This window comes from Coregonus lavaretus, assembly GCF_964263955.1.
Source record: "Coregonus lavaretus genome assembly, chromosome: 12".
NCBI classification, from domain to species: Eukaryota; Metazoa; Chordata; class Actinopteri; order Salmoniformes; family Salmonidae; genus Coregonus; species Coregonus lavaretus.
Genome location: NC_139999.1, coordinates 44678283 through 44702335, shown reverse-complemented (window position 1 = coordinate 44702335; position 24053 = coordinate 44678283). Strand labels below are relative to the sequence as shown.

At 42.8% G+C, this 24053-nt stretch overlaps 1 protein-coding gene across 1 annotated transcript; it reads right to left on the bottom strand.

Moving 5' to 3' along the window:
• Positions 1-11047: 11047 nt before the first annotated feature.
• On the bottom strand, positions 11048-22946 carry LOC311138845 (DENN domain-containing protein 2D-like; the record flags this gene model as incomplete). The annotated part of the gene is made up of 12 exons (XM_084173647.1): positions 22849-22946; positions 19852-19997; positions 19646-19758; positions 18807-18876; positions 18618-18695; positions 17821-17961; positions 16109-16257; positions 15748-15919; positions 15002-15052; positions 14629-14710; positions 12860-13099; positions 11048-11145 (listed from the first exon to the last, which is right to left on the bottom strand). The coding sequence occupies exons 1-12, from the start codon at positions 22901-22903 to the stop codon at positions 11048-11050; spliced, it is 1395 nt and encodes a 464-aa protein (XP_084029773.1). The 5' UTR covers positions 22904-22946.
• Positions 22947-24053: the final 1107 nt, after the last annotated feature.

The following is a 24053-nucleotide window of genomic DNA, read 5'->3' as shown; positions in this document are numbered from 1 at the left end:
TTTTAACAAGCCATGTCTGGTCACGGAATCCAAAAATATATATTTTTAGTTTTTTGTAGCTCAGACTTATGGCTTGGCACAAAATATATTTGGGATGAATCAGGCATATTTGTGCAATCCCATACCCCTGGTAGCCATGGGGTGGTCAGGGAGGTGACCAAGAACCCAATGGTCACTCTGACAGAGCTCCAGAGTTCCTCTGTGGAGATGGGAGAAACTTCCAGAAGGACAACCATCTCTGCAGCACTCCACCAAATCAGGCCTTTATGGTAGAGTGGCCACTCCTCAGTAAAAGGCACGACAGCCTGCTTGGAGTTTGCCAAAAGGCACCTAAAGGACTCTCAGACCATAAGAAACAAGATTCTCTGGTCTGATGAAACCAAGATTAAACTCTTTTGCCTGAATGCCAAGCGTCACGTCTGTAGGAAACCTGGCACCATCCCTACGGTGAAGCGTGGTGGTGGCAGCATCATCATGCTGTGGGGATGTTTTTCCATCGGCAGGGACTTTGAGACTAGTCAGGATCGAGGCAAAGATGAACGGAGCAAAGTGCAGAGAGATCCTTGACGAAAACCTGCTCCAGAGCGCTCAGGACCTCAGACTGGGGCGAAGGTTCACCTTCCAACAAGACAATGACCATAAGCACACAGCCAAGACAATGCAGGAGTGGCTTCGGGACAAGTTTCTGAATGTCCTTGTGTGGCCCAGCCAGAGCCCGGACTTGAATTCGATCGAACATCTCTGGAGAGACCTGAAAATAGCTGTGCAGCGACGCTCCCCATCCAACCTGACAGAGCTTGAAAGGATCTGCAGAGAAGAATGGGAGAAACTCCCCAAATACAGGTGCGCCAAGCTTGTAGCGTCATACCCAAGAAGACTCGAGGTTATAATCACTGCCAAAGGTGCTTCAACAAAGTACTGAGTAAAGGGTCTGAATACTTATACTACCAGTCAAAAGTTTGGACACACCTACTCATTCAAGGGTATACAGAATATAGCCCTTTTTGGTAAAAGACCAAGTCCATATTATGGCAAGAACAGCTCAAATAAGCAAAGACAGTCCATCATTACTTTAAGACATGAAGGTCAGTCAATACGGACAATTTCAAGAACTTTGAATGTTTCTTCAAGTGCAGTCACTAAAACCATCAAACACTATGATGAAACTGGCTCTCATGAGGACTGCCACAGGAATGGAAGACCCAGAGTTACCTCTGCTGCAGAGGATAAGTTCATTAGAGTTACCAGCCTCAGAAATTGGTGTGTCCAAACTTTTGACTGGTACTGTATATATAGCGAGTATGTTATCGTGTGTGTATGCATGTGTCTGTGCCTGTGTTTGTGTCTCTTCACAGTCCCCGCTGTTCCATAAGGTGTATTTTTATCAGTTTAAAAAAAATCTAATTTTACTGCTTGCATCAGTTACATTATGTGGAATAGAGTTCCATGTAGTCATGGCTTTATGTAGTACTGTGCGCCTCCCATAGTCTGTTCTGGACTTGGGGACTGTGAAGAGACCTCTGGTGACATGTCTTGTGGGGTATGCATGTGTGTCCGAGCTGTGTGCCAGTAGTTCTAACAGACAGCTCGGTGCATTCAACATATCAATACCTCTCACAAATACAAGTAGTGAAGTCAATCTCTCCCCCACTTTGAGCCAGGAGAGATTAACATGCTAGCTCTATGTGTACATCCAAAGGTCTGTAGGACCTGCCTTGTGATTTACAACCTGATAGCAATATTTTTTGGACTACCAAGAAATGTATTGGGGAATTATATGAATCATGCATTGAACTGCAGCCATCTATTATGCCAACAATGCCTTACTGTAGGTCCTGGAATTTTTGTGTCAAATAAACCAGACCCGCCGAGAGTAGTGATTCTAGTCGGGCGGGCTGGTGCAAGCAGCGTTCGATTGAAGAGCATGCATTTAGTTTTACTAGCGTTTAAGAGCAGTTGGAGGCTACGGAAGGAGTGTTGTATGGCATTGAAGCTTGTTTGGAGGTTTGTTAACACAGTGTCCAATGAAGGGCCAGATGTATACAAAATATATTCTGTATAATCGGCACACCCCTAATGTCGACTGAACGAACTTTACTAAAATCATTTGATCAAAGGTCATGCAGTTTTTTATAAAGTCTCTGCAGTTGCTTCTCACAAACTGCACCAAGCAGCAATCACCTGCATTATGGGAGGCACTATTTGTCAACCAATCGTTAGGGTGTTTTTGTTTGACCCACGCGAACGTGGCCAAAGACCTGAATGAAACAGGAACAAACTTTTCTGCGATTCTAAAGCTACAGGGGATACAAATGAAAGTGATATGAGACCTCTCTCTAACCAATTAATTGTACAAACGTTATGTTTTCAGTTTGTCAGTGTGTGATATCGGGGTATAGAAGTTTATTTTGACAATTTTACAGAAAAACTTTTATAAAACAATAGCAGCTATGTTGACAATGCCATGATGATCAGAGCCTTGCTGTTGGAAAACCACTAGTGTCCAACATTCGGCTGTCGAATTTGCACCTCCCCTGACTTCACTCGCCAAATTTTATCTGAAGTCTGCTTTGTTAGGTTTACCACTCGAACACACAACAAGTATCTCAAGTTGAAGGTCGACCGGGGTATTGCAGGCTGCCGGTAGCAACTCAATTATCTTTATAACTTCTGTGTGAGATTTTAAAATAAATTGGTTCAAGGACATACATCTGGTGTAATAGAAGCAATTATTGGTACCATAATTGAGGAGAATGGCGCCAGTGGGGATGGCTGTCGTTTTACGGGCTCCTAACCAATTGTGCTAATTTGTGTGTTTTTTAGCATTGTTTGTAACTTATTTTGTACATAATGTTGATGCTACCGTCTCTTATGACCGAAAAGAGCTTCTGGATAACAGAACAGCGATTACTCACCTCCAACTGGACGAAGATTTTTTCTTGAATATGTCTGACACGAAGGGTATAATGTTGCTTCCAGACAAGACCCAAATCCCCATCATTCGCATTAAGAAAATAAGAAAATACAGGTCAGGGTGCCTTGTGAGAATTTGTCGGCGAGTGGGTAACCCGCCTCTACCATCCATTCTATTGGCCAACGTGCAATCACTGGAGACTAAACTGGATGAGCTCCGTTAGAGACTATCCTACCAACGGGACATTAAAAACTGTAATATCTTATGTTTCACCGGGTCGTGGCTGAACGACGACACGCATAATATACAGTTGGCTGGGTTTTCCATGCATCGGCAGGACAGAACAGCTACGTCCGGTAAGACGAGGGGTGGGGGTGTGTGTCTATTTGTCAATAACAGCTGGTGTGCTATGTCTAATATTAAGGTAGTCTCGAGGTACCTCATGATAACCTGTAGACCACACTATCTACCAAGAGAGTTATCATCTATATTTTTCATAGCTGTCTATTTACCACCACAAACCGACGCTGGCACTAAGACCACACTCAATGAGCTGTATAAGGCCATAAGCAAACAAGAAAATGCTCATCCTAGTGGCCGGGGACTATAATGCAGGCAAACTTAAATCAGTTTTACCTAATTTCTACCAGCATGTCACGTGCAACCAAAAAATTAAATAAAAACTCTAGACCACCTTTACTCCACACACAGAGACGCATACAAAGCTCTCCCTCGCCCTTCATTTGGCAAATCTGACCATAATTATATCCTCCTGATTCCTGCTTACAAGCAAAAACTCGAGGAAGAAGTACCAGTGACTCGCTCAATACGGAAGTGGTCAGATGACGCGGATGCTACGCTACGGGTCTGTTTTGCTAGCACAGACTGGAATATGTTCCGGGATTCAACCAATAGCATTGAGGAGTATATCACCTCAGTCAGTCACCGGCTTCATCAATAAGTGCTTCGACGACGTCGTCCCCACAGTGACCGTACGTACATATCCAAACCAGAAGCCATGGGTTACAAGCAACATCCGCACCGAGCTAAAGGCTAGAGCTGCCGCTTTCAAGGAGCGGGACACTAATCCGGACGCTTCTAAGAAATCCCGCTATGCCCTCAGATGAACCATCAAACAGGCAAAGGGTCAATACAGGACTAAGATTGAATCCTACTACACCGGCTCTGACACTCGGATGTGGCAGGGCTTGCAAACTATTACGGACTACAAAGGGAAACCCAGCCGCGAGCTGCCCAGTGACGCGAGCCTACCAGACGGGCTAAATGCCTTTTATGCTCGCTTCGAGGCAAGCAACACTGAAGCATGCATGAGAGCCCAAGCTGATCCGGACGACTGTGTAATAACGCTCTCCATAGCTGATGTGAGCAAGACTTTTAAACAGGTCAGACGGATTACCAGGACGTGTACTCAGAGCATGCGCGGACCAACTGGCAAGTGTCTTCACTGACATTTTCAACCTCTCCCCGATGGTGTCTGTAATACCTACATATTTCAAGCAGACCACCATAGTCCCTGTGCCCAAGAAAGTGACGGTAACCTGCCTAAATGACTACCGCCCGTAGCACTCACGTCGGTAGCAAGGAAGTGCTTTGAAAGGCTGGTCATGGCTCACATCAACACCATCATCCCGGAAACCCTAGACCCACTCCAATTTGCATAGCGCCCCAACAGATCCACAGATGACGCAATCTCAATCTCACTCCACACTTCCCTTTCCCACCTGGACAAAAGGAACACCTATGTGAGAATGCTGTTCATTGACTACAGCTCAGCGTTCAACACCATAGTGCCCACAAAGCTCATCACTAAGCTAAGGACCCTGGGACTAAACACCTCCCTCTGCAACTGGATCCTGGACATCCTGACGGGCCGCCCCCAGGTGGTAAGGGTAGGCAACAACACATCTGCCACGCTGATCCTTAACCCGGGGGCCCCTCAGGGGTGTGTGCTTAGTCCCCTCCTGTAATCTCTGTTCACCCACAACTGCATGGCCAAGCATGACTCCAACACCATCATTAAGTATGCTGACGACACAACGATGGTAGGCCTGATCACCGACAACGATGAGACAGCCTATAGGGAGGAGGTCAGATACCTGGCAGTGTGGTGCCAGGACAACAACCTCTCCCTCAACGTGAGCAAGACAAAGGAGATGATCGTGGACTACAGGAAAAGGAGGGCCAAACACGCCCCCATTCACATCGACGGGGCTGTAGTGGAGTGGGTCGAGAGTTTCAAGTTCCTTGGTGTCCACATCACCAACAAACTATCATGGTCCAAAACACTCCAAAAAAGTTGTGAAGAAGGCACGACAACACATTTTCCCCTCAGGAGACTGAAAAGATTTGGCATGGGTCCCCAGATCCTCAAAAAGTTCTACAGTTGCACCATTGAGAGTATCCTGACAGGTTGCATCACCGCCTGGTATGGCAACTGCTCGGCATCCGACCGTAAGGCGCTCAGAGGGTAGTGCGTACGGCCTAGTAAATCATTGGGGCAAAGCTTCCTGCCATCCAGGACCTATATACTAGGCCCAAAAAATTCCCAAAGACTCCAGTCACCCAAGTCATAGACTGTTCTCTCTGCTACCGCATGGCAAGCGGTACCGGAGCGCCAAGTCTAGGTCCTAAAGGCTCCTTAACAGCTTCTACCCCCAAGCCATAAGACTGCTGAACAATTAATGAAATGGCCACCCGGACTATTTGCATTGACACCCCCCCCCCCCCCCCCTTTTTGTTTTTACACTGCTGCTACTAACTGTTTATTATCTATGCATAGTCACTTTACCCCTACCTACATGTACAAATTACCTCGACTAACCTGTATCCCCGCACATTGACTCGGTACCAGTACCCCCTGTATATAGCCTCATTATTGTTCTTTTTTTGTGTTACTTTTTATTTAGTAAATATTTTCTTAACTCTTGTAAATAAGCATTTCACGATAAGCTGTTTTATTCGGCGCATGTGACAAAATAAATTGGCTTTGATTTGATTTCCTTCATTTCTGGATACAACAGCCTGCAGTACCCTGGTCGGCCTTGCACTTCATGGCTCCATTGAAAAGGGGGCAGTTGTTTTCCCCTGCCACAAACACAGCAGCAAAAGTATTAAACTGTCAAGAGGAGTAAAACAAGGTTGTCCACTATTGGCATATCTATTTATTATTGACAATCAAAATGTTAGCCATTAAAATCCGATCCAACAATAATATCAAGGGGTTAGAAATCAAGGGCTTAAAAACAAAGGTGTCATTGTACGCTGATGATTCATGCTTTCTTTTAAATCCACAATTTGGATCCCTCCACAGCCTCATAGAGGATCTAACCTCTCTCGATTACAACCAAATTATGATAAGTGTACTATATTACGTATTGGATCACAAAAAAATACAACTTTTACATTACCGTGTAGTTTACCAATAAAATGGTTTGATGGTGATGTGGACATACTCGGTATACATATCCCGAAATAAATAAATTATCTTACTACAATACATTTTAATAGAAAAATATTTGTGGAAAAATCACCCTGATTAACTCTTTAGTCATATCCCAGTTGACCTATTTGCTTATGGTCTTGCTTACACTACAAAATATTCAATTTTATTTGCAACGGCTAGCCAGACAAAATTTAAACGGGCCTATTTATATAATGAATATGAATTCGGAGGGCATCAATTATTAAAGCATTAGACCTCTCACTAAAGGCGTCAGTCATACAAATGTTATATTCAAATCCGAACTGGTTCTCTAGCAGATTAGTAAGAATGTGTCACCCCATGTTCAAGAATGGCCTTATTCCCTTTATTCAGATTGCAAGCTATGCCTTTTGGTTATTTGAAAACGAAATCATCTCCAAAATATCTGTATTTTTATTATACAACAAATATTGTGGTTACACTCAAATATACTAATTGATAAAAAAAACATTAAAACATTTACAAAAATGTATAATCTTTGTAAATGATATCATAAATAGGACTGGTGGAGATGTCACACATGCAGCTAACAAAAATACATGGAAATGTCTGCTCTACCCAAAATTACAACCAACTAATTACAGCATTACTGCAAAAATGGAAGAGGCAAGTGGAAGGGGGAAAAAGTAAGTAACTTGTCTGTTGGCCCTGCATTAATGACCAAAATTGGTTCAAGAACATTGTGATAAATAAAAAAAAGTATACCAGTTTCATTTAAGGACTAAAAAATTGACAGCTGTGCCATATAGATTGCAAAATAGTTGGGAAGAGATTTGATGTACCGATTCCATGGCACATGGTTTATGAACTGATATGCAAAACAACGCCGGATTCATACACATTTTTTGCAACCAATATCATTTTATATACAGTATCTCACAAAAGTGAGTACACCCCTCACATTTTTGTAAATATGAGTATATCTTTTAATGTGACAACACTGAAGAAATGACACTTTGCTACAATGTAAAGTAGTGAGTGTACAGATTGTATAACAGTGTACATTTGCTGTCCCCTCAAAATAACACAACACACAGCCATTAATGTCTAAACCGCTGGCAACAAAAGTGAGTACACCCCTAAGTGAAAATGTCAGAATTGGGCCCAATTATCCATTTTCCCTCCCCGGTGTCATGTGACTCGTTAGTGTTACAAGGTCTCAGGTGTGAATGGGGAGCAGGTGTGTTACATTTGGTGTCATCGCTCTCACACTCCCTCATACTGGTCACTGGAAGTTCAACATGTCACCTCATGGCAAAAAACTCTGAGGATCTGAAAAAAATAATTGTTGCTCTACATAAAGATGGCCTGGGCTATAAGAAGATTGCCAAGATCCTGAAACTGAGCTGCAGCACGGTAGCCAAGACCATACAGCGGTTTAACAGGACAGGTTCCACTCAGAACAGGCCTCGCCATGGTCGACCAAAGAAGTTGAGTGCACGTGCTCAGCGTCATATCCAGAGGTTGCCTTTGGGAAATAAGACGTATGAGACATTTTCACTTAGGGGTGTACTAACATTTGTTGCCAGCGGTTTAGACATTAATGGCTGTGTGTTGTGTTATTATGAGGGGACAGCAAATTTACACCGTTATACAAGCTGTACACTCACTGAAGTGTCATTTCTTCAGTGTTGTCACATGAAAAGATATACTCAAATATTTACAAAAATGTGAGGGGTGTACTCACTTTTGTGAGATACTGTATATGGGGGATACAACCATCCCAGCTCTGCAGATTTTGCTGCAAAGAGACAGAATCATTTGATCATTTGTTTTGGTACTTTCCATATGTAGCTTGTTTTTGGTCGCAGGTACAGGAATGGTTGAAGAAGTGCAACATTTACCTGGAGCTAACTCTGCAGATGGCACTACTGGATGATTTGAAAAGTCATAGTCAATCGATCAATAATATAATAATACTTTTAGCAAAAATCTTTAATTTACAATCTGTAGAAACTATGAGAATAGAAAGGTTCAGAACTTTTGTGAAAGATCACAGCACAGTTGAAAAATATGGCAAATAGAAATACAAAATTGATGGCGTTAAGAGATAGATGGGAGGGGTTGAGTGGTGCTGAAGGGTGGGATTAAAAACAACAAGATAACTAATGTAAAATATACTGTGTCCGTAAAATGAATATAGGTTCAGAACTTTTGTGAAACAGCACAGTTAAAAATATAGAAAAATAGAAATCAAACTGGTTGGGCTTCAGAGATAGATGGGAGAGCTGAAGGATGGGATTAAAAACAAACAAAAAGATAACTAATGTAAAATACATTGTGTCCGTAAAATGTTTATAGTATGTATAAGCTGGAAGTAGAAGCCTAAGTGTTGTTGTCCATTAGTTTACTCCAATTAGGAAAGGGGTGGTAGGGTTAGGGGAAAATAATGAAGGAAATAATATTCTTAAAGGATATATATATACACACACACACACACACACATTTACAAAAAAAATATATGGGGGATTGGAAATGATGCAGACAATTACATTGATGGAATCTACAGTTGAAGTCGGAAGTTTACATACACTTAGGTTGGAGTCATTAAAACTCGTTTTTCAACCACTCCACAAATGTCTTGTTAACAAACTATAGTTTTGACAAGTGGTTTAGGACATCTACTTTGTGCATGACACAAGTAATTTCTCCAACAATTGTTTACAGACAGATTATTTCACTTATAATTCACTGTATCACAATTCCAGTGGGTCAGAAGTTTACATACACTAAGTTGACTGTGCCTTTAAACAGCTTGGAAAATTCCAGAAAATGATGTCATGGCTTTAGAAGCTTCTGATAGGCAAATTTACATCATTTTAGTCAATTGGAGGTGTACCTGTGGATGTATTTCAAGGCCTACCTTCAAACTCAGTGCCTCTTTGCTTGACATCATAGGAAAATCAAAATAAATCAGCCAAGACCTCAGAAAAATAATTGAAGACCTCCACAAGTCTGGTTCATCCTTGGGAGCAATTTACAAACGCCTGAAGGTACCACGTTCATCTATACAAACAATAGTATGCAAGTATAAACACCATGGGACCACGCAGCCGTCATACCGCTCAGGAAGGAGACGCGTTCTGTCTCCTAGAGATGAACGTACTTTGGTGCGAAAAGTGCAAATCAATCCCAGAACAACAGCAAAGGACCTTGTGAAGATGCTGGAGGAAACAGGTACAAAAGTATCTATATCCACAGTAAAACAAGTCCTATATTGACATAACCTGAAAGGCTGCTCAGCAAGGAAGAAGCCACTGCTCCAAAACCGCCATAGACTACAGTTTGCAACTGCACATGGGGACAAAGATCATACTTTTTGGAGAAATGTCCTCTGGTCTGATGAAATAAAAATATAACTGTTTGGCCATAATGACCATCATTATGTTTGGAGGAAAAAGGGGAAATGCTTGCAAGCCGAAGAACACCATCCCAATCGTGAAGCACGGGGGTGGCAGCATCATGCTGTGGGGGTGCTTTGCTGCAGGAGGGACTGGTGCACTTCACAAAATAGATGGCATTATGAGGAAGGAAAATTATGTGGATATATTGATGCAACATCTCAAGACATCAGTCAGGAAGTTAAAGCTTGGTCACAAATGGGTCTTCCAAATGGACAATGACCCCAAGCATACTTCCAAAGTTGTGGCAAAATGGCTTAAGGACAACAAAGTCAAGGTATTGGAGTGGCGATCACAAAGTCCTGACCTCAATCCTATAGAACATTTGTGGGCAGACCTGAAAAAGCGTGTGCGAGCAAGGAGGCCTACAAACCTGACTCAGTTACACCAGCTCTGTTTGGAGGAATCGGCCAAAATTCACCCAACCTATTGTGGGAAGCTTGTGGAAGGCTACCCGAAAGGTTTGACCCAAGTTAAACAATTTAAAGGCAATGCTACCAAATACTAATTGAGTGTATGTAAACTTCTGACCCACTGGGAATGTGATGAAAGAAATAAAAGCTGAAATAAATCCTTCTCTCTACTATTATTCTGACATTTCACATTCTTAAAATAAAGTGGTGATCCTAACTGACCTAAGACAGGGAATTTTTACTAGGATTAAATGTCAGGAATTGTGAAAATCTGTGTTTAAATGTACTTGGCTAAGGTGTATGTAAACTTCAGACTTCAACGATACATTATATTCGCACTATTAAAGCTGATCTACCCCCTAAAGAATTAAACAAAAACATCAATGAAAATTTTTTAAATATCACAGCAGCAACCTCCTGTAATGTCACCCTCAGTCAGCATCACATCTGTATACAACTTTTTGTCATTGTATACGGTGTTATATAATTCCTACTGTAGCTCAGTTGGGAGAGCATAGCGCTTGCAACGCCAGGGTTGTGGGTTCGATTCCCACGGGGGGCCAGTATGGAAAATGTATGCACTCACTAACTAAGTCGCTCTGGATAAGAGCGTCTGCTAAATGACTAAAATGTAATCAGGGACGAAAAATGTTTTTATTCACTGGGTATTTATTCCTTGTGTCACTATTTCTATTTTAAAAATATCTTTAACTCTGCATCGTTGAAAAAGAACCTGTAAGCATTTCACGGTTAGTCTACACCTGTTGTTTTACGAAGCATGTGAAAAATAAAAGTAGTTTTTTTAATTGATTTGTCGTTATACGCCGACATTAACACCACAAGCCCTCTCACCACTCTTTGCTTTCTCTTTCTTCTTACTCTCTTGGTACTCCGCTATTTTTTTGTGGAAGACTCCTAAAAAAAAAAGACAGGGGAAAAACGAATTAATCATTGCTGGGTGGGTAAGTGAATATGCGTCTATGAAAAAGGTTTTTAAAGTTACCCACACATCTTCCATCTTTGGAAGGACAAAGTTATATTCTATTCTATTCCATTCCATTCTACAGTCGTGGTCAAAAGTTTTGAGAATGACACAAATATTGGTCTTCACAAAGTTCGCTGCTTCAGTGTTGAGATATTTTTGTCAGATGTTACTATGGTATAATTACAAGCATTCCATAAGTGTCAGGCTTTTATTGACAATTACATTAAGTTTATGCAAAGAGTCAATATTTGCAGTGTTGACCCTTCTTTTTCAAGACCTCTGCAATCCGCCCTGGCATGCTGTCAATTAACTTCTGGGCCACATACTGACTGATGGCAGCTCATTATTGTATAATCAATGCTTGGAGTTTGTCAGAATTTGTGGGTTTTTGTTTGTCTACCCGCCTCTTGAGGATCGACCACAAGTTCTCAATGGGATTAAGGTCTGGTGAGTTTCCTGGCCATGGACCCAAAATGTTGAATGTTTTGTTCCCCGAGCCACTTATTTATCACTTTTGCCTTATGGCAAGGTGCTCCATCATGCTGGAAAAGGCATTGGTCGTCACTAAACTGTTCTTGGATGGTTGGGAGAAGTTGCTCACGGAGGATGTGTTGGTACCATTCTTTATTCATGGCTGTGTTCTTAGGCAAAATTGTGAGTGAGCCCACTCCCTTGGCTGAGAAGCAACCCCACACATGAATGGTCTCAGGATGCTTTAAGGTTGGCATGACACAGGACTGATGGTATCGCTCACCTTGTCTTCTCCTGACAAGGTGTTTTCCGGATGCCCCAAACAATCGGAAAGGGGATTCATCAGAGAAAATGACTTTACCCCAGTCCTCAGCAGTCCAATCCCTGTACCTTTTGCAGAATATCAGTCTGTCCCTGATGTTTTTCCTGGAGAGAAGTGGCTTCTTTGCTGCCCTTCTTGACACCAGGCCATCCTCCAAAAGTCTTCGCCTCACTGTGTGTGTAGATGCACTCACACCTGCCTGCTGCCATTCCTGAGCAAGCTCTGCACTGGTAGTGCCCCGATCCTGCAGCTGAATCAACTTTAGGAGACGGTCCTGGCGCTTGCTGGTCTTTCTTGGGCGCCCTGACGCCTTCTTCACAACAATTGAAACGCTCTCCTTGAAGTTCTTGATGATCCGATAAATGGTTGATTTAGGTGCAATCTTACTAGCAGCAATATCCTTGCCTGTGAAGCCCTTTTTGTGCAAAGCAATGACGTGTTTCCTTGCAGGGAACCATGGTTGACAGAGGAAGAACAATGATTTCAAGCACCATCCTCCTTTTAAAGTTTCCAGTCTGTTATTCTAACTCAATCAGCATGACAGAGTGATCTCCAGCCTTGTCCTCGTCAACACTCTCACCTGTGTTAACGAGAGAATCACTGACATGATGGCAGCTGGTCCTTTTGTGGCAGGGCTGAAATGCAGTGGAAATGTTTTTGGGGGATTAAGTTCATTTTCATGGCAAAGAGGGACTTCGCAATTAATCTGATCACTCTTCATGACATTCTGGAGTATATGCAAATTGGCATCATCAAAACTGAGGCAGCAGACTTTGTGAAAATTTGTATTTGTGTCATTCTCAAAACCTTTGACCACGACTGTATTCTATCAGGTAGTGATGTGGTCAGACCTTCCTGTGTGGGCCGTCTCTCCACTTCCTGTATGAAGAGGTCAAACATCTGTGTCTGGATAAAGCACTTGACAAAATGATGGCTGGCCTTGTGCTCGGAGGCCTTGCAGAAACTCTTCTTCTGGAACACTCCGGGCTGCCCACCGCTGCTGCGTTTGACATGGGAGGAGAAGTGACCCACCGTCTTCACAAAGAAGGAGAGGAAGGCCTCCGAGACCACCTTGTTTAACTCCTCTGAGGCTAGATACAAAACACAGAGTGAAGAGAATACAGATGATTCAGTGAGGATGCTGAGGAGGTGTCTACAAACACAGGTTGGAAGGACTCCGACAACACCCCTCTCCTATATTCCGAGGCTGGACACGTAACACTGAGTGAACAGAAGATTCAGTCAGTTTTGAAGTATTGTCTGCTATGAGATATCCTATATGCTGTTGACACAATCATAGGTTGGAAAACAACAGACAACTGTTTGGCAACCACAAAACATGGTGAAATAGAGTGTGTGTGGCTGGGGTCTATTTGTATGAGGGCGGAGGGGTTGAGGAGTAGCATCTGTGTCCGGATCCTACCTGGTCTCAGAGCATTTCGTATTATTCTGTACGTAAATACCCTACACTCCATTTAGTATGATATGTTACGAATTACAATTTGTATTATATGTTAGGAATTTGCTAAATGTACAATATGTTAGAATTTGAAAAACGTATGATATGTTACGAATTCTAGCTAGGTGCTAACATTAGCTAGGTCGCTAACGTTAGCTAGGCTAGGGGTTAGGGTTAAGTTTAGGAGTTAGGTTAAAGGGTTAGGGTTAGCTAACATGCTAAGTAGTTGCAAAGTAGCTAAAAAAGTATTTGAAAAATTGCTAATTAGCTAAATGCTAAAGTTGTCCATGATGAGATTTGAATTTGCAACTTTTGGGTTGCTAGACGTTTGCGTTACACGCCCGACCAACCATCCTCCTTTAATTTTTACCTTAAGTAACCATCCGTCTTATGTAACCATACCAAATGTAACATTTCATACTATATATAGTCTTGGGTTTGCGTACAGAATAATACCAAATGCTCTGAGACCAGGTTGCTGGATCAACTTAGGCATTGCAGTATCCAGAGTGGAATTTCCAGGGTTGTGTCACGGTCAAGCCCTGGGTATTGATGTTTGTACAGTATGTTTCCCCAACAACACAACCCAACCCACCCACGCACACACACTCAGACTAGCATAAACTTGGGGATATTCCAGGGTTCACAGTGTGGTATGAAAGAGATATATATTTCTATTACAGCAATCAAGAACATTTCGTTGCACATCCACATCATCATTATTTTTCACTCATTCTTCACAGAGGATCTCAGTTCTATCATTGGGTTTGTATGGACCATGATGCTACCTCATATGGTACGATTTGTGGCTGACTCTCTGAGTCAGTCTTAGCTGAAATCGAATGAAAGTCAGAGTCACTCTTCATTTAAGGGCTCGAACACACCAATAATGATTGCCTGCTGAGAGTACTTGTGAACCAAGCGCAAACCGATTTTACATGTAGAATGCGCGAAAATGTCAGCAGTCAGACGTCAACAGCGCGCTGAACAATCCGTAGACCAACGGGAGATTCACATTTGGTGCGACCCTTAACTGTTTACTGGATCCTCTTAAGCCAACCTGGATGTGTTGCTAATACAAATTCCCTCAGAGATTGTGTTTGGCCCTAGTCATCAGGTAGCTACGTCGTCAGAACAAAATGGAGGATGGGGTCCACTCACTGGAGTTGTCTCTTCTGCAACACAAGGCCTGGAGAAGCTCCTCCTGTAGTTTCTCTGGTAGAATGGTGCTCTCGTCTCCTATCTGTGCCAGAGAGAGAGGACACACACACAGACAGGAATCTGAGAGGTTGTTGTGAGACCAGCGGGAATGTTTAGGTATTTCTGAGAATACACACATTCGGCCAGAGAGAGAGAAAAACATTTTGATAGAACTGGTCTGAACTACACAAACAGACGCACACACAAACAGAACACAAAATGAGAATCATGTGAGGAGGAGTGACGCTAGTTTACTAATATGATTGTGATTTTATGATTATTTCTGTACGTTTGTTTCTGAAGCCGAGGGGAAATACGGCACATCAACACTTACACAGGTTATGAAAGTGTTATCTGCTCCTTCTGTCAGATCCACAATGAGCAGCTGTTTGTAATACAGAATAACACACATTAAGACAGATCTGCATGTGTGGGGAGAGAGGACACACACACACAAATAAATAAACACATATCTTCAGGTTGGAGATAACACACACACACTGGCTGGTTTCCATAGACTCTAATCGTGTTAGTTGCTTAACGAGTGTCACTGGATAGCTTCCATCTGCAGCCTGTCACACAGTGTAGAGGCAGGAATGCCTGAACCCAAACACACCAGTAAACAGACAGTAAAACTGATTGTTTACAGCACTCAACAACTGCCCTTAAAGGCATACTTCGCCAGAGTCAGATGAACCCGTGGATACCATTTTTATGTCTCTGCGTGTAGTTTGAAGGAAGTTGCTAACTAGTGTTATGGTAACTGCTAGCATGCTAGTAGATACCATAGACTTCCAGTGATTGCGCCCACGTTAGTTAGCATTGGCTCACGGAACTACATCTAACTTCGTTCATATTGGATGCAGAGACATAAAAATGGTATTAATGAGTCCATCTGACTCTGGGGAAGTTCATCGCCAAAATCCCAAAGTATCCCTTTATCCTTCTTAAAAAACAGAAATCTGAATTTTTCCCCAACAAACAACAACTCTTCATCAAATTGTATTTTTTTAAGCAATCATGTACATACACAAACACATTTTGCTCTGCCACACACAGACACTGAACACACACACTCACATCGCTCTGGTCGATGACGTCATCCAGTTTGTTCCTTTGCACACCAAGCAGGTAGGGAGTGGGTGCCATGACGACATCAATCAACACTGAGGGAACGATGGAGATGAAGGTGTGTTGCCATGTGAATGGGTAGAGTAGCGCCGCAACAGCATGCAGCACCTGGGACAGGGTACTGTAGGGCGTGAAGCAGGTACAAACTTTACACCCATTCAACATGCAGACAACAGGCCTGCCCATGTCCCAGACACCTAGACGACCCAGGCTAAGTGATGTCCTTTTGGGGTTAGGATTAGGGTTAGGATTAGGGTTGGGGTTAGGATTAGGGTTGGGGTTAGGATTAGGGTTGGGGTTAGGGTTGTACCTGAGTTCTTCAGCCATGAAGATGATTCGTCGTTCGAGCACGGTGGAGGCAAACACCTGCAGCACCTCCTCATCTGTGAGACAGCGGAACAGTGTCCGGAAATCCACGTGCTCCAACCATGAGTCCAACGGCCTCGTCAAACTGATGATCTGGAGACACGCAGGCCAGGGGCAGAGAGACAGCAGGTCTTCAGAAAGTGTGTGTATACGCTGTGTCTGTATCTTAGTGCCGTAATCTATGATGAAGGTCTTGATCCTAACACTTTGCCTGAAGCTCTCCCTCTCTCTGTTTGTGCCAGTGTGTGCGCGCGCATGTCAAGGTTATTATAGCAAACCAAAACTAATCATGAAACAACTATCTAATAAACTGAAATAAAATAATTAACAAACCCGTTTGAAAAAAATTAATATACTTGAACTATCTGTGACTCCAAAACTAACAGCAACAAAAAAGTCAGACACTAATGTGGTTTTCCAACAGCCAGGCTCAGCTCAACATTGCAGTGTTGCCATTGTCTTTATAATGTCGAAATAAACATGTATCTAACCTCCATATCACACACACGCTGTACTGAAATTATAATATAATGTGCATTGTACAATAAATTAGTGAGAGAGAGCCTTAAATATCACATTTATTTGTATATATCCACTTATCAACACATAAATCGCGGAAAATTGGCTCCTGTTTCAATCATGTCTTTAGTCACTTTCAGGTAGGTCAAACAAAAAAATCCTAATGATTGGTTGATAATACAGCCTCCCACAATGCAGGCGATGGCTGCAGGATGACGTTGGTGAAGAGCAACTGCAGAAACCTGCAGTCAAACCTTCATGACCTTTGATCACATGATTTTTGTAAAGTTCATGCAGTCGACATGTAGGCGCAAGTCGGACAATTTTTATCCCCAGAATGCAACACACTTTGAAAGGCGGTGACCGACTTGACAAAAGTGATCTGCTCAAACACGGCCATTGAGATGAGCACGATGCAAGACTTTGCTCTTACAAAGTCACACAGAGTATCTGTGCATGTGCATGGGTGCGCTTCATTCTGCTACATGGTAGCCAGGGGACCAAAACAGCAGAGAATTTTAGCCTTGCGCTTGAATACTCCTGGTTGTTGCGGAAATTGACCCACTACTAATGTTTACTTCGTGCATCCATGTCATCTTGCCGAGTCTACCTTTAAACCTAACCTATGACCTGACCCATCACCGTATGTATTACTGTCCCCCAGTGGCAAGAAGTGACATCCCAAAAAAACACAATCTATACAACACATAAATGGCTCCTAGCCTCCCAGGCACAGGAGGTTGGTGGAACCTTCATTGGGGAGGACGGGCTCGTGGTAATGGCGCAGAATCAGTGGAATGGTATCAAATACATCAAACACATGGTTTGATGCCATTCCATTTGCTCCGTTCCAGCCATTATTATGAGGCGTCCTCCCCTCAACAGCCTCCACTGCTCCCAGGTATATGCGACTTTCTGTCCCTAACACTAAATAATATAAAAACAATAGATATGTTTTTATAAAACCTAAAATAAAATAAAAAAAATAGTAAAGTGGATCTGAAAACAATCTGAAACTAAACTGAATTTCAAAAGAAAAATCTTAAAACTAATAGAAATAAAAACGAATATAAAAACACAACACTATAACAACCTTGGTGTGTGTGTGCGTGTGTGCGTGCGTGCGTGTATCCATACCTCTGTTCCAGACTCTGGAATGAAGCTCTTGATCTTGACAGTGTTTCCAGGAGCAGGGAACGGCGCCTCCCTCAGACTCTGCATGAATGGATAGATCATCGCCATAGAGATCTGCCGGCGCTTCTCCACCTCATCAAATATCTGAAACAGACATAAAATGATAGAACTATAATCACCATTAAAACTGTAGTAACGCTGTTGCGGGTAGACAGTCTCCATATTAAGCCTACCATTCAGAATGTGTCATCAGCCCTATCTAGGTGTATTGCAATCAGACTTTTGATCAATGATTTATATTACTCATCTAGTTAGATAAGGTTGTCATCCAAGTGTTTGTGTAGGTAGATGAGTGGCTCTCAGGTTGTAAATAGTTATAAGTAATTTATCATAAACAGTTTGACCTTCAGGTACCTTTGCGGCCTAACAAAGTAAGGAAATCATAGCTCACCGTGTCTGAAAAAAAAGGTTACGAGAACACCCTGTTTATCTTCCACTCTTTGTCTGGCGTACACACACACACACACACACACACACACACACACACACACACACACACACTTCTGTGCAGTGCACCCAAGTAGACACACTTAGACGCTCACATAAATACACAGACAGACACAAACTACTGACAATACTCCTTAACTGCCTCAGCATAGATAATCTACTGTAAGGGTTAGAAGACACCGTTGCGGAATGAGGACATCAGTGCATCACCACACTCAGTGTCTGTGTATGTGTGCGTGTGTATGTGTCTGCAAATGCATGAGTGTGTGTGTTACATTGCCCTCCACGCTCACCTTAGAGAAGAGTCCAAAGCAGGCCACCCGGCTGATGATGCAATAGGCCTCCGGAGCCCGCGCCCCTTTGCCATGGGGCTGCAAGAAACAACAGTCAACGACATCATGTCATGAGAAACAAGAAAACACAATACCAGAGATTATTCTCATGTCCTATGATGAGAATTACACCATGGATTATCTATTTACCAGTAACCTCCTGCAGTAGCCATTTTTCCTACTGCCGTCGACCTCTGTCAGAACAAAGGAGAAGGTCTCACTGCAGAGAGAGAGATTGAGAGAAGAGAGGGAGGGAGAAACAGATTAGCCAAGTGAACCTGTGTGTACTGTATCAACATGTGTTCTATCCATCTTCAACCAAAAAATGTTTCCAAATGAAAGAGGATGTAGGATAAAGAAAACAAGACCACACAGAACAAATGTCTCTTTCCCCCATCTTATAGTGGACTGTTCCTTCTTCCCTATAGAACATCTTGCTAGTCACAGTGAAGACAGACCGGTAGCAGACAGGAAAGCAGGAAATGGAGAGAGAAGAGAGGTAAGAACAGACTGTAGAGTTAATGACAGTAGGTAACCTGGAGACTGATTTGCATTGGCATCCAGGTGGAGGAACAGAACCATAGAGGAAGCACTGACTGGCTTAGAGAAGGGATCCATTGTAATTACAATAATAAGGCCATTTCTTCTGGCTGTACAAAACCGTCTCTCCTCTCTAATCAAACCCGTCCTCTGGCAGAGGAGTAGAACAGACAGAGAGACAGAGAGAGAGACGGAGAGAGAGAGAGAGACGCCTCTGCTTTCTGGGTCAAAGCGAAGATGCTTTGCAGTTTGCAGACTTTGCACACGAACAACACATACAGAGACAGATATATTTTCAGCCAAGTGTGACACTGAACTGAAAAAATGGTTGCGTGAGAGAGAGAACAATCAGTGAGAGGGGCCCAGAAACAAAGAGACGAGCACAGAGAAAGAGAGTGAGGGAAAGATGAGGACAGTGACAGGTGGAGAAAATGAGAGGTGGCACATACCTGGGGTATTCAGTGAGGGGGGCCCAGTTGACCCCCTCTGGGAAACAGAAAAGGAGGATGGCTTTCAGGGACTTCTCTTCTTCCTCTCTCTGTGAGCGCCCCATATTAGCTAGCTACAACACACACACACTTTAGATTGGTGCTCACTGTGTGTGTGTGTATGTGTGTGTGTGTGTCTGTTGCTATTATGTCAGTGTCGGTCTGACCTTGGGAAACTGATATGTGATCTGGGGATCGTACGTCCCTTGCCCCCTCTTCTTCCGTAGGCTGACCACCACCAGGTACTCAAAGAAAGAGGTCCCGGCGAGGGCTGGGGCTGTAGGCTGAGGCAGGGTCAAATCCCTATCACTCCCTAAAAGACAGACAGAGAGGGACAGCAGAGAAGACATTTATTCATAGACCTCAAAACCATCAACTAACTGTGGCTTGGAATGGTGGTTCTCATAAATGGTCTAGGAGGACATTTGAGGACCATTCAATTGTTTTCGTTCCAAACTCCACATGGCTTGGAACTGAATCATTTTATTTTGGTATTCCGCCAGTCCAGTAGGCCAAAGGACTTTGCTGTACATCATCCATTGATGTCCATGGAAGATGTGAGTGAAAATTGAAGTTAGGATTCGGCGCTATACTAGTTTAGGAGGATGCCTATACAATGCTCTATAGATTAAAACACCATACTTAAAAGGAAACAACAGAGCTAAGGAGCTAAGAGGAACAGTGTGTAAACCAACAGAAACCACAAGAGGAGAAACAGACACACAGAGAAGTCAGGAGGAAATTACAGTAGGAAGTTCCGCTGACAATGGCATCGGTCTTAAAGAAAGGTGGTGGTGGCCTGCAGGGTAGAACGTGCCAGCGAATTCTGAGCACGAGGATTTGTTCAAAAGACAATGTGACAATTCCCCTTGTTACCCACCAATGACAGTTGTGCGACAGTTCAGGTGTGACTGTGCTGCTTTCTGCAAAACAAGCAAATACTTCCGCTAGTCTACCATGTGACCAAACGACACCATGGGAAGCATGGAAACCATGTGTTGTTCCCATGGTAACACCAGTTAAGCCCCAAAACAACCAGTAAGCTACAGTGAGGGAAAAAAGTATTTGATCCCCTGCTGATTTTGTTCATTTGCCCACTGACAAAGACATGATCAGTCTATAATTTTAATGGTAGGTTTATATGAACAGTGTTAGACAGAATAACAAAAAAATCCAGAGAAATGCATGTCAAAAATGTTATAAATTGATTTGCATTTTAATGAGGGAAATAAGTATTTGACCCCTCTGCAAAACATGACTTAGTACTTGGTGGCAAAACCCTTGTTGGCAATCACAGAGGTCAGACGTTTCTTGTAGTTGGCCATCAGGTTTGCACACATCTCAGGAGGGATTTTGTTCCACTTTGTTCCATTTTGCAGATCTTCTCCAAGTCATTAAGGTTTCGAGGCTGACGTTTGGCAACTCGAACCTTCAGCTCCCTCCACAGATTTTCTATGGGATTAAGGTCTGGAGACTGGTTAGGCCACGCCAGGACCTTAATGTGCTTCTTTTTGAGCCACTCCTTTGTTGCCTCGGCCGTGTGTTTTGGGTCATTGTCATGCTGGAATACCCATCCACGACCCATTTTCAATGCCCTGGCTGAGGGAAGGAGGTTCTCACCCAAGATTTGACGGTACATGGCCCCGTCCATTGTCCCTTTGATGCGGTGAAGTTGTCCTGTCCCCTTAGCAGAAAAACACCCCCAAAGCATAATATTTCCACCTCCATGTTTGACTGTGGGGATGGTGTTCTTGGGGTCATAGGCAGCATTCCTCCTCCTCCAAACACGGCGAGTTGAGTTGATGCCAAAGAGCTCGATTTTGGTCTCATCTGACCACAACACTTTCACCCAGTTCTCCTCTGAATCATTCAGATGTTCATTGGCAAACTTCAGACGGCCCTGTATATGTGCTTTCTTGAGCAGGGGGACCTTGCGGCCGCTGCAGGATTTCAGTCCTTCACTGCGTAGTGTGTTACCAATTGTTTTCTTGGTGACTATGGTCCCAGCTGCCTTGAGATCATTGACAAGAGCCTCTCGTGTAGTTCTGGGCTGATTCCTCACTGTTCTCATGATCATTGCAACTCCACGAGGTGAGATCTTGCATGGAGCCCCAGGCCGATGGAGATTGACAGTTATTTTGTGTTTCTTCCATTTGCGAATAATCGCACCAACTGTTGTCACCTTCTCACCAAGCTGCTTGGCGATGGTCTTGTAGCCCATTCCAGCCTTGTGTAGGTCTACAATCTTGTCGCTGACATTCTTGGAGAGCTCTTTGGTCTTGGCCATGGTGGAGAGTTTGGAATCTGATTGATTGATTGCTTCTGTGGACAGGTGTCTTTTATACAGGTAACAAACTGAGATTAGGAGCACTCCCTTTAAGAGTGTGCTCCTAATCTCAGCTCGTTACCTGTATAAAAGACACCTGGGAGCCAGAAATCTTTCTGATTGAGAGGGAGTCAAATACTTATTTCCCTCATTAAAATGCAAATCAATGTATAACATTTTTTACATGCGTTTTTCTGGATTTTGTTGTTGTTATTCTGTCTCTCACTGTTCAAATAAACCTACCATTAAAATTATAGACTGATCATTTCTTTGTCAGTGGGCAAACATACAAAATCAGCAGAGGATCAAATACTTTTTTCCCTCACTGTAGATGGTCACTGACACACCTGTGTCCCCGATGACTTGCCACAACAGATGATATGCACACTGTCAAATACCAGGAGCTGTATTGTTGATACTAAACAATGTCTAAAGTACGTGATAGAAAACATCCAGCATAGTCCAGCTTTAGCCTGGTTCTCTCTCAAAGACAATCTGAATTCCTCACATTTCTCCAGGATTAGTCTAAGTGAATTTCTGGAAGGAGAAAAATGTTTGTTTATAAGAGGTGTCCTTTGTTTTAGGAATCCAATGTGTTTGCCGGAGTGAGAGCGAACAAAGCAGTCGAGGCTAAATCTTTGTGTATGCTTGACAGGCATGTTTAGTTAATGATCAGGATGATCCATGCTTGCCTCTTACTGTATGTTTTCTTAGAGATTTGTGATTAACTTTTTCCAATGATGTATCATTGATGTTCTATACACCCTTTGACTCAGTTCCATTTCACTATAGGCCCAAAATGGAACGGTTCCACTTCTAAAGAAAAGAAAACACTCACGGTCTCTGTGGAGCTTCTCCTGGAGGGATGAAAACATGGTACTGAGCCGTTTCATTTCCACGAAGCTTCTTACACTTATCTAGATGTTTACGATTAGAAATCACCTTAATAAAAGAAAGTAAGGAAATAATTATTCAGAGGTAGAAATGAGGTGTTATCATGGGTAAATATAGGAATAATTACCCTCACTGTTTTACTTCCCCCTTGTGGAGCTCAGACAATAGTTGTAGGTGAAGAGGTTCACATGAGGAAAACAGGAGAAATGACCAACAGGTCTTACACATTCTTAATCTCCTGTTGATACCCTCTACACAGACTGGAGGTTTCACTCCTTGTGAATGCGTTTTAATGGAGAAAATATTCCCTGAAAATGTTATTTAGAAATACAAGAGGTGAATGAGACAAAAGGGAGAGAAAGACTGAAGTACTGTACAGAAAAATTACGTTGAGAGAGAGATTGAGTATGAGAGAAAGTGAAAGCAAAAAAACAGAACTTGAAAGGAGGTAAGAAAGACTGCTTGAACTTCTGCTTAGACGAGTGTTGAATGATGGAGCACAGCACAACACACTTGCCACTTGTTCAGGCTCTACATGAACGCTGAACCAGAAGCCCTCTAATAAATTAAGCCAGGACAAAAATGTATTTCAGAGACTTAAAGGCCCAGTGCAGTCATAAACTTGACATACATACATACATACGTTTTAGAACACCTACTCATTCAAGGGTTTTTCTTTATTTTTACTATTTTCTACATTGTAGAATAATAGTGAAGACATCAAAACTATGAAATAACACATTTGGAATCATGCAGTAACCCTAAAAAGTGTTAAACAAATCAAAAATATATTTTTTATTTGAGATTCTTCAAAGTAGCCACCCTTTGCCTTGATGACAGCTTTGCACACTCTTGGCATTCTCTCAACCAGCTTTATGAGGTAGTCACCTGGAATGCTTTTCCAACAGTCTTGAAGAAGTTCCCACATATGCTGAGAACTTGTTGGCTGCTTTTCCTTCACTCTGCCGTCCGACTCATCCCAAACCATCTCAATTGGGTTGAGGTCGGGGGATTGTGGAGGCCAGGTCATCTGATGCAGCACTCCACTACTGTCCTTCCTGGTCAAATAGCCCTTACACAGCCTGGAGGTGTGTTGGGTCATTGTCCTGTTGAAAAACAAATGATAGTCCCACTAAGACCAAACCAGAT